The 17,816-nt window shown below is 39.2% G+C and overlaps 1 protein-coding gene across 1 annotated transcript in view; it reads right to left on the bottom strand.

Annotated features, from left to right (window-relative positions):
• Positions 1-4,039: 4,039 nt before the first annotated feature.
• The window catches only part of SLC7A11 (solute carrier family 7 member 11), a gene marked incomplete at both ends in the record, with an annotated part of 58,000 nt that continues 44,223 nt past the window's right edge, over positions 4,040-17,816 (bottom strand). Inside the window, 6 exons of the mRNA XM_080344312.1 lie at positions 4,040-4,107; positions 9,138-9,315; positions 11,032-11,181; positions 14,151-14,247; positions 14,732-14,835; positions 16,031-16,154. Of these exons, the coding sequence (XP_080200438.1) occupies positions 4,040-4,107; positions 9,138-9,315; positions 11,032-11,181; positions 14,151-14,247; positions 14,732-14,835; positions 16,031-16,154 (721 nt within the window). The remainder of the gene's footprint in view (positions 4,108-9,137; positions 9,316-11,031; positions 11,182-14,150; positions 14,248-14,731; positions 14,836-16,030; positions 16,155-17,816) is intronic.

Genomic DNA, 17,816 nt, shown 5'->3' on the forward strand with positions numbered 1-17,816 from the left:
CCTGAGGCAGCTTACTTTCCTCAGGCTTGTGTTTCTCTAATTCAGCTTGGTCCTTGTTTTATGATGTCGATCAGATGCATATTTATGTTAAATCAGATCAAATGCCTTTGTTATTGTACACTAGGATTAGAAGGCAACTTTTGAAATGCATGAATCAGAGTAAAAATAATCAGCAATTTCTGTATCAAGTGAAAATTTACCAAAAGATTTTAAATGTGGCATAATAGTTACGACAGTTGCTTTGTTTTGAATGGCTTTTCTAAAAGTCCTTGGAGTTTTCTCATAACAATATAACTTGAATACATGCTCTGGCAATAAAATTTGTATACAAATACATACATATATATATCTACGCACGGTCCTAAGAGGTATTAGATGTTTAGCTGCTGAAGCCACTGCTCTGAACTACCTGCCTCTCTTCACTGCTGAGAGGCACCAGAGCCAGCTCCTAAAACACTGTGATTGATGGCAGCACAGTATTTTAAGGCAGCCCAAAATCAATTCAGGTTAACTTAAAACACTACACGGCAAACTGCTGTAGCCTAGGAGCTGATTGACAAGTCACAGGCAAGTAGCTGGGGACAGGCATCTCACTAAAGCATCTTGGCTCCTCAGTCACAGCTGGAGGCTGCCGTGTCCCTGGGAAGGTATTGCCCATTGGTGGTGTGTTGTCATCCCTGCTTCGCAACTCCACACCATTGGGACAAAAAGCAGCCCAAAAAATTTGCAGCTGCCAGTCACGTCAAAGACCTCAGTGTATTTTTTTTCTTGTACCAAAAATGTTCAAGTATGATGCAAAAAGGGCATAATATCTATGAAAAACTCTATAGGGTGAATCTGGGAGTATTTCATGTAACATATACAATTCAAATTTTGTTAGACCACAGACATTTCACTTAAAAAAATGAGATTCTCTCTCACCTCTTTTGATTCCTGTGTATAAAGGAAATTACCTGGAACAGCAAAAATGAATTATGAAAACCCTAAGTCCAGACAGGGATGTATTCCTGATGTAGGGAAGGAACCCCCATACGGTGGCAGAGACAGATCTGCAGCACGTAGTGCCAGAGAAAAGGTTGCCCACACTGTGACCATGCAGATCTGGGAGGAGGCTTCAGAAATCAAAATGCATCCCTCTCTGATAAAATTACACCTTAGGGCACACAGCAGCCCAGCTCAGGAGGTGCCAAGATAGGTCAGCATCTTCAGAGGCTTCAGATGCTGAACCGTTTCTCTAAGAGCTGTTGTACTAAACCTCCCAAGTATTTGCTAACGTGTTCACTTCTGTTCCCTTTGGTGACACTTCTGCCTATACCCCAGGAAAGCGACATGTTCAAAGAAGCAAAACAGCAGCATCTGCTGATCATAAAGAGAAAGAATATTTTGACCAAGTCCAGTCAATAAAAAGGTGCAATGGGCAAGAAAAAAAAAAAAAAAAAGGACATAAAACTCTTCCCAGAAGTAGTTTCATTGACCTGACCACTTCATGCCCTAATAAGAAAAATTATAGATGAAGCTTATCCTTTGTTCTAGAAGAGTTTCCTTTATGAGCCTGGAGGCAATACTTTTAAAAATGTCTTTAAAATAACTTGGTGCTTTTAAAAAACATTTTGTAACCTGTTTTTCCTCCATTCCAGGTGTAACAGAAGTCCTTAATACTGACTTTTATAGCACGGTGGAAACCCCATTACAGCATTTCCTATTGGGATTGTATATGCTAGAGTAACTAAACCTAAACTTAGAATCCTTGTGCATTTTCAAAAAAAATATTTTTTTGTTTTGTAGTTTGTTTTTTTTTTTCATGAAATGAACCTAGTAAAATGTGGTCATTAGATCAGGCCTCGGAAACATTTCTATACACAAGAAAATAAAGCAACATTCACTTATATTTACAGAGCCCATTTATTTCAACAAGTTAACACTGCCTCCATTTAAACTTTCAAGTAATGTGGCACAACAGGAGTAAATACATGGAACTAAACAGTTGGTGTTGAAAACCTGACACCCACACAACCAAAGTTCAGGAGGTTTTGCTTTGGACCAGCACTGGTGGGATCCCAGGCACTCAGCAACCATCAGCAGACGAGTCAGTCAGGTGTGCTCCCGGAGGGCATCATGCAGTTTATTTTTATCAGAGGGAAATGCAGTGTCTGTACTCTGAATATGCTCCGTGATGACACAGGCAAAACCCCAGTGGTACTGGGGTGACAGGAGAGGACCTCAAAAGCAGACTTCTGACCCAAATGTAAATAACTAATTAAACATGTGCACTGTCAGCATAAAAATCTCTCTCAAAATGTGTGCCTAAAAAAGTTCCAAATAAACACTTTAAGTTACTGTAAACAGAAAACATATAAAGAAAATTCATTTGCAAAATGTTCTCTGTGTCTTAAATTACTGCTCTTCTACATAATCATACTCCCATTTCCCTACTTCTATGAAATTCCACCATAGAAATACAAAGAAGGAGAACATATAAATTTTATGACATTGTACTGTACACCCTTAAAACAGTAGATATTCTGTATATATACAGCACACATATAATACACAGTCTCCCTTTACTGTAGTGGTCTGGCTACTAGTTGTGCTTTTCTCCCAATTTAGGAAGTGTAATGTTGCTCAGTTTCATAAAACTTTTCATTGCTTGCTGATAGAAAACAGCTCAAAAAGTAGTGCATTCAGTATTTAGGCATTATATTCTTAAAAGAGTCATAACAAACCTTAATCTTAAGGTTGAGTAGTCTTTCACTAACAATATAAAACTGAATTTTTAAGCATTAAAAAATTTCTTTATCTAAAAATATCTTTTAAAAAAATGGCAAAACTTCAGCTCATACTTGAGCCAAATCTCAGCTCAAACAACATTTGTTGTTTGATATTATCAGTTTTGACAGCCTTTCTCTGTTTCAGTTGAGATAAAATTGGGAAGACAACACTGGTAGAGCACCTGTTCCTCGGTATTTCAAAGCCCAATTAATTGGAGTGTGCTTGAATGAAAAGCCCACAGATTAGGCACATAGCCTACTCAAATCAACAAATCTGTTGTAGCTTGCCTTATATCTTATTCATAAAATGGTCCTGCATTTATCGCCATGTCCATACAGTACTCACACTGATTATATAACCAGTGACTGTTATTCATTTCTGCCCAAGAATGATATAAAACCTTGAAGTCAGGTTTACCTGACAGATAACTGCAGGTCCATATGCTTCCAGATAGAAAATATTCATACAGCAATGGAGGTCACATTCAAATGTTTTGAATCTTTTGAAGGTGATTACTCAGTTGCTGTATTTCTTATAGATACATATACAATGAAACATTAGTAAAAATAGTAATCATTTCCAGACTGGTAGAAACTACAAAATTACCATATGAAATTACTGCCATCAGGCTAAAATCTTCTTGCCCCACTGGCAGAAATATTAATTCTCAGAAGATGCTTGTGTCAGCTATCATATAACACCTCTGGAATAAAGTAACCTTGAACTTGCCACCACAAGGTGTGGAAACCGCTGTGTTTCTGCAACAGACTGTTGGTGCTCCCAGCAAGTCAAAAGAAGTCAAATTGGGCTTCCAAATGAAGTGATGGGAAGAACATTAGTAAGTGAAACTCAGCAGCTTTATCTCACCCTTCCTCTGGTGAGAGCTGGGTTCTTCGGGGACAGCAAGCAGGATACATTCTTCATAGTACACCTGACTATTACTCACACGTTGCTTAAATCTATTTTCAGTGACAACGCGACCAAAATCCTAGTTTGATGAACCTATAGTTTGTTAAAATATGACACCGTAATAAAAGAAATAGTGATGAGTTCTCTCAAAGCAGAAGTTCTTGTTTTCTACATATAAACCAACCACATTAAAAAAGATTTTGCAACATCATAAAATACAGTTCTGGTAACTGACTTGCTCAGTATCCATCTCAGCTGTGACTTGTTTTCCAGTTTGCAGAGCATTAGGTGATGGAAGAAATCTCCCTATTCTCTTCCTCAGGTTGAAAAGAAACACCAAGCTAAATGCTGTACATGAAGATCATGATTTCTGGTCTTCCTCTGGTGGGATGACTTCCAAGAGGATTTGCAGTATTTCAGTTACTCTGTCTGCAAAGATAAAACACAAACACATGGGAAATTTGAGAGTGAGTGGAGGAGCAGGCAGAAGCAGGCAGGAAAATTATCTTAGCTGCAATACAGCCTGCCTGCACATACAGTTCACAGTGGTCATTTATATCAGGTTCATATATAATTTAAATGTCTGACTTTTTTTTTTTCTTTTTAAATATGTTTTCTTTGCCTCTGACCCAAAGACATGCACATACAATAATAGCAGAAGGGTATGTAGTTATAAAGTTGTTGAATAAAGGTCTGCATGTATTTAGAGGCTATCTTAAAACATGAGTAACCTGCACAACTGCTTAGTTTTAACAAAGTTGCAATGTTGAAATAAAAGTCTGAGAGAGTTCAAAAAAGTTAATTCAGCTGTGCCAAGATCTGCCTAAGCAAAATAAGAAAAAAAAAAATAATCAAAGGAAACAATGATTATAAAGCTTCATAGGTCTAAGAAGGTCACACATTCAAAGTAACATCATGCTGTCTTCTTGTTACTCTGGACATTCATTTCTTTCTGGTGCTTTTGCTGGTTTTCTGTTTAAGGTACTGATTAATAAATGGCACAGTCAATTTACGTATAGAATAAGAAAAGAGCATTCTCTTACCACTTCTTTTTCTTACCACCTTTTTTTTTTCATAACCTATTTTAAAGAAGCAGGAGTTGCAACAGAAATTTCTGATTTTCCTTGTCTAGCACTACATGTCAGCATCTACACCAGTGTAAAGCTGGGAGGGTAAAATGTACAACTCACAAAACATATGAACCGAAACTACTTTCCTGCTCTCCTGTCTAAGGCAGATCATGCCATCTTTTGCTCTTCTCTCTGGAGGTCACCAGTTCAGTGCAAAGCCAGGTTGCCCTTAGACTGCAAACTGATGGGGTCAGAGAGGTTGAGAGGCATCAGGGGCCACATTTCCCTCCCCTGCTCACAGCGAGGACTTCAGAGCTGGGCTGAGCACAGCTGGGGTGAAGGGCAGGAGGAAAGTCAGCAGCAGGAAGCCAGCGGGAGCTCGCCCCTACTGCCCCACCCCTTCCAGGTTTGAGGCTGAGCAAAGGAGGAAGAACAGACTTTCTGTCAAGCTGACCTATGGTGTAGCAACTCTTGAAAAGGGCATGGCAGCAGAGGGAAAGCCTGGGCCTCTCAAGAGCTGACTGTGATTTTAAAATCCAGTTTGACTAACTGGATCGAGCCACCTGCAGCAAGACCTGGCACTCACTGCAGCAGAAGGTGTCTGCCACTACTGCATTTCCTTGTGGTACTTTTGTTATGTGCTGGGATGAAGCCATGCAGGAGCCATCAAACAAGCTGGGGGGCTGGGATGTTTTCCTGTTTTTTTGATTGCAATATATACGAGATAAGGCAGGGAATGAAGTGTCTTCCCCCGGCAAATGTTCCAATCTGGCTTCAGTCAGTATGTCTGTATTGTCTGCTTTGAGAAGTAAGTACCTGGAGTTACAGGACCAGCTTCACATTTGTAACAAGACAAGACACCATGACAGTAAAGACAACTTCCCCTCCATCCCCAAAACCCTAATTTTCTCTTTCAAGAGAAGAATTCTCTGTAAATAGGTCCCAGGAGACAACCTTTGTAAAAAACCCAGATATGGTGTCTACATAGGCACCACATAAAGCTTGGGTGAGAAAAGAAAACAGTAATTTACTACATACGTATAACACTGGGTGTTAAATCTCTGGTAGCAAAATGCTGAAATGATTTCCTGTGGATCCCAAAATCACAAACTGGACAAAGAGAATCAGGCTGAGCATATAACACTATGTCCTGAGAGAACAAATATCATCCTCTGGTGTTTTTAAATAACCGTGAAAGATACATTTTGTATTTATAAACAGATCTCTTTTCCAGCATGGGTTCAGATTATGAAGAGAGCAGAATTCAACTTTTAAGCTCCCCACAATTCAATCCACTGTAAAGAAACAGATGTTTTAAATATGAGTCTAAGGTTGGGTTTTCAGCTGAGGAAGACCAAATAGCATTCTCGTGCTGGTGCCGCATCCTTTTACACACTGATCTGCTTCATAGGATTTGCTAGGCTTGACTTTTTTCATTTTCACATTAGCTCTACCAAAAGCAAGAAAGTAGAGGTCAAATGAAGCCTGCACTAGCTGAAAATTATTTGTCCCAGCACATCTGGTGCTACAGCAAAATTTCTTTGGAAGAGGAGAGAACAAAATGTGATTATATCTACAAAACACCACCCAGACCCTTATTAACCCCCAAATCTACAAAGCTACCTTTTGTTCCATACAGTCATTTGGTAAGGAGAATGGGCAATGTAAATGCCATTAAGGATAGTCAAAATGTACAGAAAAAGGACACCCAGGTTTAGAGAGGCTTTCTTGGGCAAACCATTCAAGGGCTCTGCTACTATAAGGAGCCTGAAACCCCTTTCATAACTGTTACTCACCTTCAGGCTGGGTCTTTTACCCCACTGCTCATACTAGCTGTTCAATATCCCTCTCCTCTGATCCTTACAAAACCTATTCTGAGTATCCAGCCTAATCTTATGTGGGCCTGGTCTGTACTCATGTAGTTTTGGATCAGCACTGTCCTTTACTTAAGTAGCGCATACTTCATGTAGGGTTTACAAGCACCAGTCATCTCTCATCTCCGAAGCATGCTTGGGTAGCTGAGCAAGTCAAGTTCCCCAGTAAGGTGACTTTGCAAATGGGTAAAGAGGGTCCCACATGGTTCTGTTCCTGCACTGAGCTGCACAGATGAAGCAGCCTGGGAATAGACTTGTTTGCATGATGCTGTGTTCAGCCTAATAGGCTTTGACTCCCTGTGTGGTACTACACAAAGTGCTCTGTTGAAATCTAAGTAGATTAGATCTACAACATTCTCTTTTGTCTAAAAAAAATCAGTTATCTTCTCAAAGAAAGTTACCCAGTTAATCTGGCAAAAAAATACCTCTGGTAAATTACAATTATTGTTTCAAGGTTAGAATATCAAGCTTGCAGCTGCCCAATGACTTGACTTTTCTATATCTCACAGAGGTACCTTAAGTGAATTTATCCTCATTCAATGCCTTTCAAGAATGCTCTCAGGCTATACAGAGGAGCTCCCTTAACACTCACAAAATAATGCCAGTTTAATGACTCCACGCAGAAGGTTTATTGCTTCTTCTGAGGTAAAAAAAAAATGTACTTTTTCATTTAACAAGTAAATCTCCACTTTGCTCCACCTCAAAATTGTCAACATCAGTTTTCTGTCATTACTGTTGTTATTTTGGGAATAATAATTGCGAAGCAGGCAGCTGTTTCACCCACTGATTGGCATCCGCTGCTTTTCCCTGCAAACCAGTACACTGTATCCATCCATTTGTATTACACAGGCACCAGGCCTCCTTTCTAGGAGGAGAATTTTATATTATCTGAAAAGCTAGAAGATTCACCTTCGTTGTCACAGCTGGCAGAAAAAGCTTGACATCTACCCAGTCTACCTTAAAGAGAGTATTTTTTTCTCTCATCCAAGTAACGTAGTTCAATACTGGCATCCTGTGGCCAGAGATTCAAGTAACTGTATTGCAAAACCTCTGAGACTTCATAGAAAATGCCAAAAATCTCCCGGGTTTGATAAGGAAAAATATCCTACTCCCTAAATGTCAAGGCTGAGAAATTATAAACAGACAAAACCCAACTATTTAATAGAATGTCTTTTTGCATACAACTGTTTTCATCTGCACTGGAGCTTTCTACCCATTCCCAGGACATTGCAAGTAATTTATAACTTTATCGAAACAAAATTAAGAAGACCAGAGCGTGCTGGTCTTAAACTAACATCTTTTCCTTAAATACTTTCTGCACTATTGTCTATGGACTTTCCAGCATGAATTGAGAGGCAAATTCACAGATCCTACAACAAATACGGTATAACTATATAACCTATATTTACATATATATAGAAAGTACATATAAAAGGTATTGTACAATATATATAGAAAAGCTCATTCTTTTGTGAGCAGCTCATTTTAAATCATCTCTTAAAACTGAAACACAGAAGACAATGTGTGTTTTTAATTCAGCACCTCTACAAATATACTATTTTTAGCTTAAAACTTTAATGATTTGAGGTTTTCTTTTGCATTTCTTCCTCTTTTTTTTTTTTTTAATAAACTATCCATCATTCCTCAAATATTTTGCCTATAATCTTGTTTCAGGTTTTTAAAATTACCTCAATTTTAGAAAGTTCATATCATAATGAGTAATAAAAAAAAAAAAAAAAGAAAAAAAAAAAGAAAGAGTAGAACAGGGAGCTGTAATAAATGATACTGACTTCTTTCTAATTGAAATGCTCCAAATACCACTTCTCCAACATATCAGAACTTCCACAAATGCTTTCAAAAACTTTCAGAAATGGTATAAAAATTATTCTCAGTGTGTTTCAGGTATGAAATACTACAGCCATGTCCCTCTGAGTCGTTTTTCATGAAGCACAGGAATAATTTCCACTGAGGTGTGTCAGACACAGTGTATTTTGCTCTCATTTTGTCGAGAGCCACCACTGAGGACAATATCCCCACACCAAGCCTGCCTGAGCCTGTCCCATTCCAGACACTCCTCAGTGGTCCACAGACACATCATCTCAGCAGGGTGCACCAAGCCCATTCTGTCATCAAAACTACGATGTTCAAGTTTCTAAACCAATTCTCCTAGGAGTGAAATGCTTTCTCTATCAGCATACATCAACGGCCAGAGGAGGGAGATGGGTGATTCAAAAGGAATTAGGTGTTTGTAGGGGTGGGAGGGGAGAATGAGGCAGTGGGGACAGGCATCTGGTCATTCAAAGTCAAGCATTTTAGCTGTAAATGTATCTTGTTAGTTAGCAGACATTGATTGTAACTGGCAGCACAATGCAATCACATGCACCGAAAAGAAACTTGCATTGTCATCCCCAAATCAGAGCAGCTGAGAGGATCGATTGGAAGCATCTCACAACACAGGGAGCCCTGAGAAATTCCTGGAGTCAGCACAAAGGAGAGGAATCCCATTGGGACTTACCTAGGAGCTTTCTGAACCACTTTGGCTTCTTGTCCCATACAATAAAGAGGTAGTAGGCAGGAACTCCAGTCAGGGTTATTGCAAATCCAATCCCTGTATTCACTGGATCAGAGTAAAGTGACAGTGCAACCATAAAGAGGCAGGTGAAGGAAAACAATGCTGGAATAAATAGAGGCACCTGAAACATAACCACACGGAGATCTTACTTTACACTGATCTTGTTATTGAATGACAATGGCATTTAATGTTCCATGAAATGTAAATTGGATAAAAGCCAGCAGTACAGAATACTTCTGGAGAAATAAGGGTATCTACAACATGCACACAAGATGACAGTGACCACAGAAACCAAGCTACACAGAGTGCTATACAGTAAGTACCACAGGAGTCTTTTAATTACAACAGTAAACACTACAGCGTTTTACATCTTTTAAACTGTGAGGGCTGTAAATACGTTACATTACAAAAGTCCTTTCTCTAATCCTCTAGTAGATAAGTATGCAGCGCTAACTGCGGTATAGATTTCCTCTTTGATAATTACCTATTAGAAAACATTTTAGAACACAACCAGGAGCTCAAGTCACCTTTTAAAACTATTAAGAACATATTGATTTTCTTCCTAAGGTAAAAATCAAAATCTGGCAGGAAGAGAGCAAATTAAACACCAATTTGACCAGTGACAAAGATATTTGATAGCATTATGCAACTGATAGCTACTGAAAGAGCACTTTTTGTCTGTATGACTGATAGGTTTATCAGCATCATTGTTGAAAGTACAAAAAAATAACAGTATCAAATAAATTTTCTCAATTTTCAAGAACACCACTGCAATCACTGTTAGCACCTCTCTGAGGGAAACACCTACTGGCATGGCTTGTGAGATGTTTGGTGTAACAGAGAATTGGAGAATTCCTTGGGGATTATTCTCCTCCTTTTGTGCCTTGAAGCAATACTGTTCCTCTTTTGTGCACTGTTGAAGCTTTTTTTTTTTCCCATAAAGTAAAAATTGATTGTGCTATTGACCTTTTTATTTACAGACATACCTACAAGAATGCAACAGCACACTTTCCTAGTTTTTCATAAAATAGGCTTCTTGGCAATATATAAATATGGATAAATGACTTCATTTTTTCCCATGGTAGACATTATATTTCTGGACACACTATGGAACAACTTACTTTGTAAGATGTTACTTAAAATAAGCAAAAAGAGTGGCAGAACGAAGGCCAAAACAGCTACTGTTCAATGGGCCAGACTATTAGCATTTTCTTTCTGAGTTCAAAATAACTGCCTCTGCAAATCAATTGCAAGTCCCAAATACCACAATAATAGCACTGGTAACTTATTTGCACAACAAATTGGCATATTCTGTATTTAATAGGCAATGAAATAAACATTTAATATTAATGCTTATGCCTGATATGAATTCTGGTGGTAAAATTAATAAGGTCTTTATCAAAGTAGACATTAAATAGAGGACTGGCTGAAAATTAGGTTGGCACACATAACCCTGATATTTACAGTTTGAAGCCCATGCAACTACATAGGAGTAGAGGTGTTTTCACACAGCTTGCACCACAATGCCTCAACATGACAGACACGCAAAACTGAGCAAACACTTCTACTCTGGCACAGCAGTTTCAGGTGCTGTCCCACAGGCACCAGGGAACAGACAAGAATTATCTTTCAGAAGATGCCACAGCTGGGGTGGCTCTGGGAAGCTTGCAGGAAAACACAAGGATACCCTTCAGTGCAAAATATTATTTTCCATTAACTCCATTTTTCTCAAAAAAGAGCTTAGCTTTGTACAGCAGAAAATGTTCCTTTACTGTCTGAGTACACAATAGATACAATGGAGGAGGATTCATGTAAAACAGTAGAAAGCGGAGGTTACCTTGAACGGACGAGGCATATCAGGACGTTTATATCTGAGATAAATCAACCCAGCAACTGCCAGTCCAATAAAAAGCCACCTGGCAAAACTGAGGAAATTTAGGAGGCTGTAGAGATCCCCGTTGAATAACATTATCATTGTGAGAGGATGCTGCAATAGAAATTCAGAGCATAAGAGGGATTTAGTGAATTGATCTCTATTATTTTACAGCAATGATGACAAATCTTTCCATGGGGACAGGTGGCACAGCCTTTCGCAGGGACACCTGAGGGCCACAGACTTCAGGCCTGACTTCGTCATGCAATCAGGTGTGTAATCCATACCTAGCTGTCCTCTGAGGTCCTGTTAGATTAATACATGTCTGTCCTGGATGGCCATATGTGATCTGTACATATCTGTCCCCTGTGACTCAGATAAACACACAGGCATGCAGCTCATGGCATTACCAAAATGCCTGAGCATCCTAGGCACCATCCGCATGGGACCTGACAAATGTTAGCTCAAGCCAGTTTTACTCACTCATCACTGATACAAATGAAAAGAGCAGCTAAATTTTGGACACATCTAGTCATATGACAGTAAAAGATTCCAAGTGTCTTGTGGAAGAAGAAAAAGTCTTACAGGCTGCAAGAGGAGAACTTAACAAAGAAGGCATGGTAGGGGTTAACTACACACCATGGGATGCCAGCTGGGCAGACTGGCTTATATTTGCAGTGTGCTTTTCAGGCTTGGAGGGTGTAGACTCACTGCACATCGGAAATGCAAACATTTCTAAGCAGAGAGAAACATTCAGCTGTCAGTCAGGTGAGTACTGAACAGCAAGGAGAGTGGACACTAGAATAAATAGATTTCCTCATTAAAAAGGTGTTCTGAGATGCAAGGTTTCTGTGAGGCAGGAAAAAGCTTACGTATAAACTAGAGTGCTGAGCGTTGGAGTAGATGATTAGTGTAGGCTACAGGGATCTGTTTTAGGGTAATCTCTGGATAAAACCACAATATTAGTAACTTGGATCAACTATGCAGGGTGGTTTGCACTTCCCATATGAGGCACCCAGTGCCCACAGTGACACAGTCCTTGCATTTGGGGATGAAGGAATGAGCCAACTCCACTGTAGCTCTTACTGCTCAGCAAGAGGGAAGATCCCAGCAGTGACAGCCTCCAGCCTCTCTAAGTTCATAATGAGGCAACAGGTGTAGTCACTTGCAGATGTGGTAAAACGCAGGGCTAAATCTTAATGTATGGAAAAATAACTTGTACTGGTTACCTAGACTTGAATCCTCTGTGTTATTTTTTGGTGGCTTTGTTTGGTTCGTTGGTTGGTTTTGGGTATTTTCTTGTTTTTGTTTTTTGTTTTTTGTTTTTTTGTTGTTGGTGGTGGTGGTTTTTTTTTTTTTTTTCTTTCTTAAAAACCCGAACAAACAATCAGTGAAGACTGCATGGATTTGGACAAGAAAGATCAATATTTCAAATATGGATCTCTGGCTTCCAATCTCTAATGACTTATAAAGTGCCTGGTTCTTTACACAGAGATATAAAGCAAACTCTCTGTAAAGGTCGAAGGAAATTTTACCACTGAATTATACTGGGCAAGATTTTGTCTAGATACACTTGCCCCCTAAAAGTTTAAAATCTTAGTTATAAGTATGATAATACAGGGAAGAACCACAGACAGCAAAGGAGAGCTATCAAGAAAAAAATGAAAACAGAGTTACAATCAGATTGCATGACTTCTCAGAGCTGCTGCACACACATTATCAAATATCAGGACATAAATACATAAACAGATTTCTTAATTCCTAAAAGTCCAATTCTATTTAACAAGCCTTAGACACAATATAGTCTGCAACTACTCCTCTAAGGCAATAAAAAAAATTACTATCTGAAAGAAAGCCATCTTCATACAAGAATCAGACTCTTTCAAAGAAAATCAATGCATTAGTGTAACAGGACAAGATGCAATACCAGAAAATGTCTTTCAGAAAAAATAACATTAGTGCATTCAGGGCATTTCATTCCACAGAAAACAGTCAATATTTTTACCCCAAAGGTATGACTACTTAAGCCCAAAGAAAAAAAATAAGAAGCAAAGTAAATGTTTGTATAAAATTAATTCAATTAAAATTTTTTACCATAATCACATTGCCTAATTTTCAAAATATGAATGCCCCCAGTTGTATGTGTATATATAAATTCGACACTTCAGCTGGCACTTCAGCAGTGAACTCATAGGCATCTATAGCAAAAACAGACTTAAATTCCGGTAGAAGCACCTGGTCTTACTAGCGTACATCCATAGATGCACACGTCTTCTGCTTTGGTTGGAACTCCCCATAGATGCAGAGGTCTGCCCGGATACATTACAGTCACTGGTCCCAGAAGAGGAGCTGAACACCTGCGGTCATGAAGACTGCATGTTAAGTGGAAATCTCTTTGGGACTATGCAAACCAAGATTTGAGGTCTGCCTTTTGACATTTTGTCCTAACATTTTGCCACACAAATTAGTTGACAATGCAAACATATGGCAAACATTTAGCTCTGCCACTATTTTACAAGTCAGTAATAGGATTTCTACTACAATACTGGTGGTTTTCCTTAGACGATTCACAGACTATTGCCCAGACACACATTCTCTCATTTTTTAATCACTGCTACACTGCACTGCTGAGGGTTCCCCTTCCATTGTCTTAGTGTATAATTGTTTGCATTTTTCACTATAAGGCAGTATAATGAGCCTTTAGGGTGCTCCCAGATGTTGGTGTTTAGCTGCACTTTCAGTTAAATGTACCACTTTTTTATTTGTTTGTTTGGCTGGAATTTGTTTCTCTGAAAGGCAACTAGCTCATCACTAGCAGGTCCTTAGAAATAAAGGGCAATAAGACATGAATTAGGTTGCAGTGTTAGGCAGTCAAGTGCTACCCGACAAGATAGCATGAAGGAGATGATAGAAAAAGAACAACTCCCAAACCTCATTCCTTTCTTTACTGTCCTCTGCCCTGCCCAAAGCCCACATACACATTAATAAATGAGACTCAAGCAGTGCTCAAATTCTGTTTGAATCCTCCAGAGCAAGCCTGTAATAAGAATTCTTGTGCAGGAACATTTGTTTGTATGATTTACCAAAACAATGACAGCTGGCAGAGGAGTGTGCTTGCGGACATGAATCATGGAGAGAATTTCCGGAAGGTGACCCTCGCGGGATGCAACGAAGAACATCCTGGTGGGAAATAAATGTGGACAGACTTTAAATGTGCTCATTACTGTGACTAGGCAAAGCATCTCATGAAAGTCACAGAGCACAGCAGCACTTCTTAGGCTTGTTTGAGGTATTCTGCACGAAAAGACAGCGGGAGAAGCCCATACGCAGAAATCAAAGTCATTTCTGAACATGTCCCCTCCTTACCTTACATTGTGATCAGTGGTTTGATATTAGTCAATATTTTCTCTCAGATTTCCCCCCTTTACATGAACAAAGCAGCTATTAATTAAGTGCTATGTTCAGGGGGATCCATTTCCAAAATAAAGGGTTTAAATAACAGGATACTAAACCCAACAGGAAGAAAGTGAGAAAAAGCCCCACACCTGGCAAACATTATAGTGATTTTTCCTTTCCTACTAAAGGAATGAATTCTACTCTCTCTTCCCCCTGCTTCCTTAATTTGAGTGTATATCCCATGTCTTTCAGCCCCAGCAATGCTCACCTGGAGACTGCAAAAATGCCGCCATTCATCGATCCAAAGCAGGAGAGAGCAACAAGTACTGGTACAGCTAAAGAAAAGTCTCCCATTAGTCGTTCAGCAAAGGTCTGTTAGAGGAGAGAGAAACACACAGAGATTTTTCATGAAACAGGAAAGCAACTTGACTCTATTAACAAATTATTAATAAATATTTTATTTATACTCCTTTCCTGCATCCCTCATTGAAAGCTGGGCTGTGCATTTGTCACCTCTTATTTTGTCATACCAAGGCTACTGCAGACAAGGTCTCCCATCCATACTCCTGACTGCACATGGAAGATCTCCAGTTGAGGCAATGCTGTGGAGGTGGGATTAGGCCCTGATATATGTCAGTTTAGATAACTATGACTCCAAAAAGAAGACTCAAAGGTCTGATTTGCATACTCCATGTTCTTTTCTGCAGCCTTCATTTTACTCAGTTGGTGCTACCGAGAGGTATAGTCCATCAATTCATGCTTTATTACTGTAGGTTACCAGAGGAGTCTTAATTGGAGTTTGCGGCACCAAAAGAGACACACACAATTTTCTTGATGTTTTCAAAATGTTCTTTTTCTAAATCTCCTACAAGCTACAGAATTTGGTCATTTTTTAAATGCCACATCAACAGAAATAGCCATGGGCACTGTCATGACTGGAAATCAAATGGAAATTTTTATTTCCTTACTGAGAATTAGATATCATAAATATAAAAATCAGTGTCATCACCACAATTCAGGAAGAACAATCAAAGTAGTATTTCCAAGGCAGGTTGCCTTGCAACTTGTTCCCAAATAAACTCCAGTATTCACAGCAAACTCCATCTTAAGTATTTGGGATGCATGTTGCACAGAGACAGCATTACTGCTTCTGGCTACAAAAAATAGTTCAGACCTCCCCCTTCCACAGGTATCTGTGTTATCTGTTTCCCAGGAGTTCAGCCTATAATTTAGCAAAAAATTTTTCAAGTATGTAATTAGGTATAAAAATTAAGTTCTATCGACTTTGTTATATCAGATATATAAATATGGTCTAACATAGCATTACAAATGCTGTGAATGGCCTTAAGTACAATCCTGCTCATCAATTAAAAATCAGACTAATTTCACAAGGATGCTAATATGTTGTGTAAAAAAGAAGCCATAGAAAAGCCTGATTGGATGTGTCCCCCCATTTTTTTCCCCTGGGGAAAAAAAAAAAAAAAAAGTATATATATATATATATATATATCTCAACAAACACAACTGCAGCAGGGATATAGCTTTGTATTATTCTTCCATAACTTACCACTGCTACAGCTTTTGAAAGCAGCAATTCCCCAGCACTGATTGTAGTGAAATAAGCCACGTTTGTTAACACATAGCCAACTGTGACGATAATCATTGAAATGCATATTGCGAGGGGTATATTTCTGAAATACACAAGGTAGCTCATTATTTTGCAATCTGGTTGCTATTCCCTGAACATGAAACAAATAACATAAGAAGGAGGCACTAATGATGGTGACTGCACATTTGGTGATGCCGAAATATCACAATTAGAAACTACCAGTAAAAATAACACATCTAAACAAAACCATCTCAACAAAGCAAATAGGTTTATAATGAAGAGATGAGAAACCATTTTGAGGGAGGAATCCTTTACAGACACCAAGAGGTTGTGGTCCCCATGCTTCGCATACAAGAAGTAAGGCCCATTTGAGCTGCCTGTGCATATTGGCTTTCAAGCTGAGCCCAACAGGAGTGCAGCAGCTATCAGCAGTGCGTGAACCAGCAATAAGGCAGATGATAGATACTGGTGAGGTAGCTCTGCCTACCAGGAGAGCAATCACAGTGGCATCTCCAACACACCTCCTGGCATTCAATAACTTCCCACCTGGAGGTGGTTCAACACTTTCCCCTAGGTGCCAAAATGTCTAAAATATGAAATTCTGCCCTTTTGTCCCCTGTGCAATCCTTCCCTCGCACACCTCACTATACCCAAATTATCTCTCCCACTATCCAGGGATACATAAGGGCAGAATATGACACAGAAATAAGAACAGCACAAATTCATAGTGTAAGCACAGCACAAATAGTATTGAACATCACAAAACCCCTGACATCTTGGCTAAAAGACAGAACAAAATACAAATAAATAATAATGCTGAAATTTTATATAGCATGTCCCACCAGTTGGTAAAGCAGAAAAGCAAAATTCTTCCTATTTTAAAGAAGAGCAATAGAAGCACAGTGAATTTGTCTGAAGCCACACTGCAGGCAAATGCTCAAGATAGGAACCAAAACTGTACGCTGAAGTGTTATGCTACTCTCTTTCCAGTTTATATCCTTGCTTGATATCACTGATGTCTGCATCACACCAAGAAGAGACTCAGATCTGAAACTATTGCTTGGTCCTTTAATTCTGAGGCTGAGAGTTGCAGTGGGAAAGACACGGTATGTGCACTCCGTCTGAAGAGAGTTCAGAGCTGTTGCTTCATGGACACTACTCTCCAGCTATCTGTATTAAGATTGCTTTTGAAGAGATGTGAAGGTTGCTATATTTAGAGAGCTTTGTTGTGAAGGTCACCCTCTCAGGTGGGAGAAAAGAGACAGACTGAGGAATTCTGGTGTCCCAGAAGAGACTATGACCACAGCCCTCAAAGGACAGGGTGTTTTGAAAACCAACTCAAAGATACATTCTTTTCTGTTTGAGGTTTATTTGGTTTTGGTTGTTGTTGGTTTTGGTTTGGTTTGTTGGTTTGGTTTTGGTTTTTTTTTGTAGGTTTTTTTTTGGTTGGTTGGTTGGTTGGTTCATTGGTTGGTTTTTGTTTTGTTTTTTCCTCAAAGAAACACAGCTGGGTCAGAACTTAAGGATCCTCTTCACTACAGGTCCTTATTACTTGAAGAAATCCATTTCATTGGAATAATAGAATAGTTAGTGTTGGAGGGGATGTCTGGAGATCATCCAGTCCAACCCACCTGCTAAAGCAGATTCACCTAGAGTGTGTCCAGGCAAGTCTTGAACATCTCCAGTGAAGGAAACTCCATAGCCACTCTGGGCATCCTGTTCCAGTGCTCTGTCACTCTCAAAG

This window comes from Nesoenas mayeri, assembly GCF_963082525.1.
Source record: "Nesoenas mayeri genome assembly, chromosome: 4".
NCBI classification, from domain to species: domain Eukaryota; kingdom Metazoa; phylum Chordata; class Aves; order Columbiformes; family Columbidae; genus Nesoenas; species Nesoenas mayeri.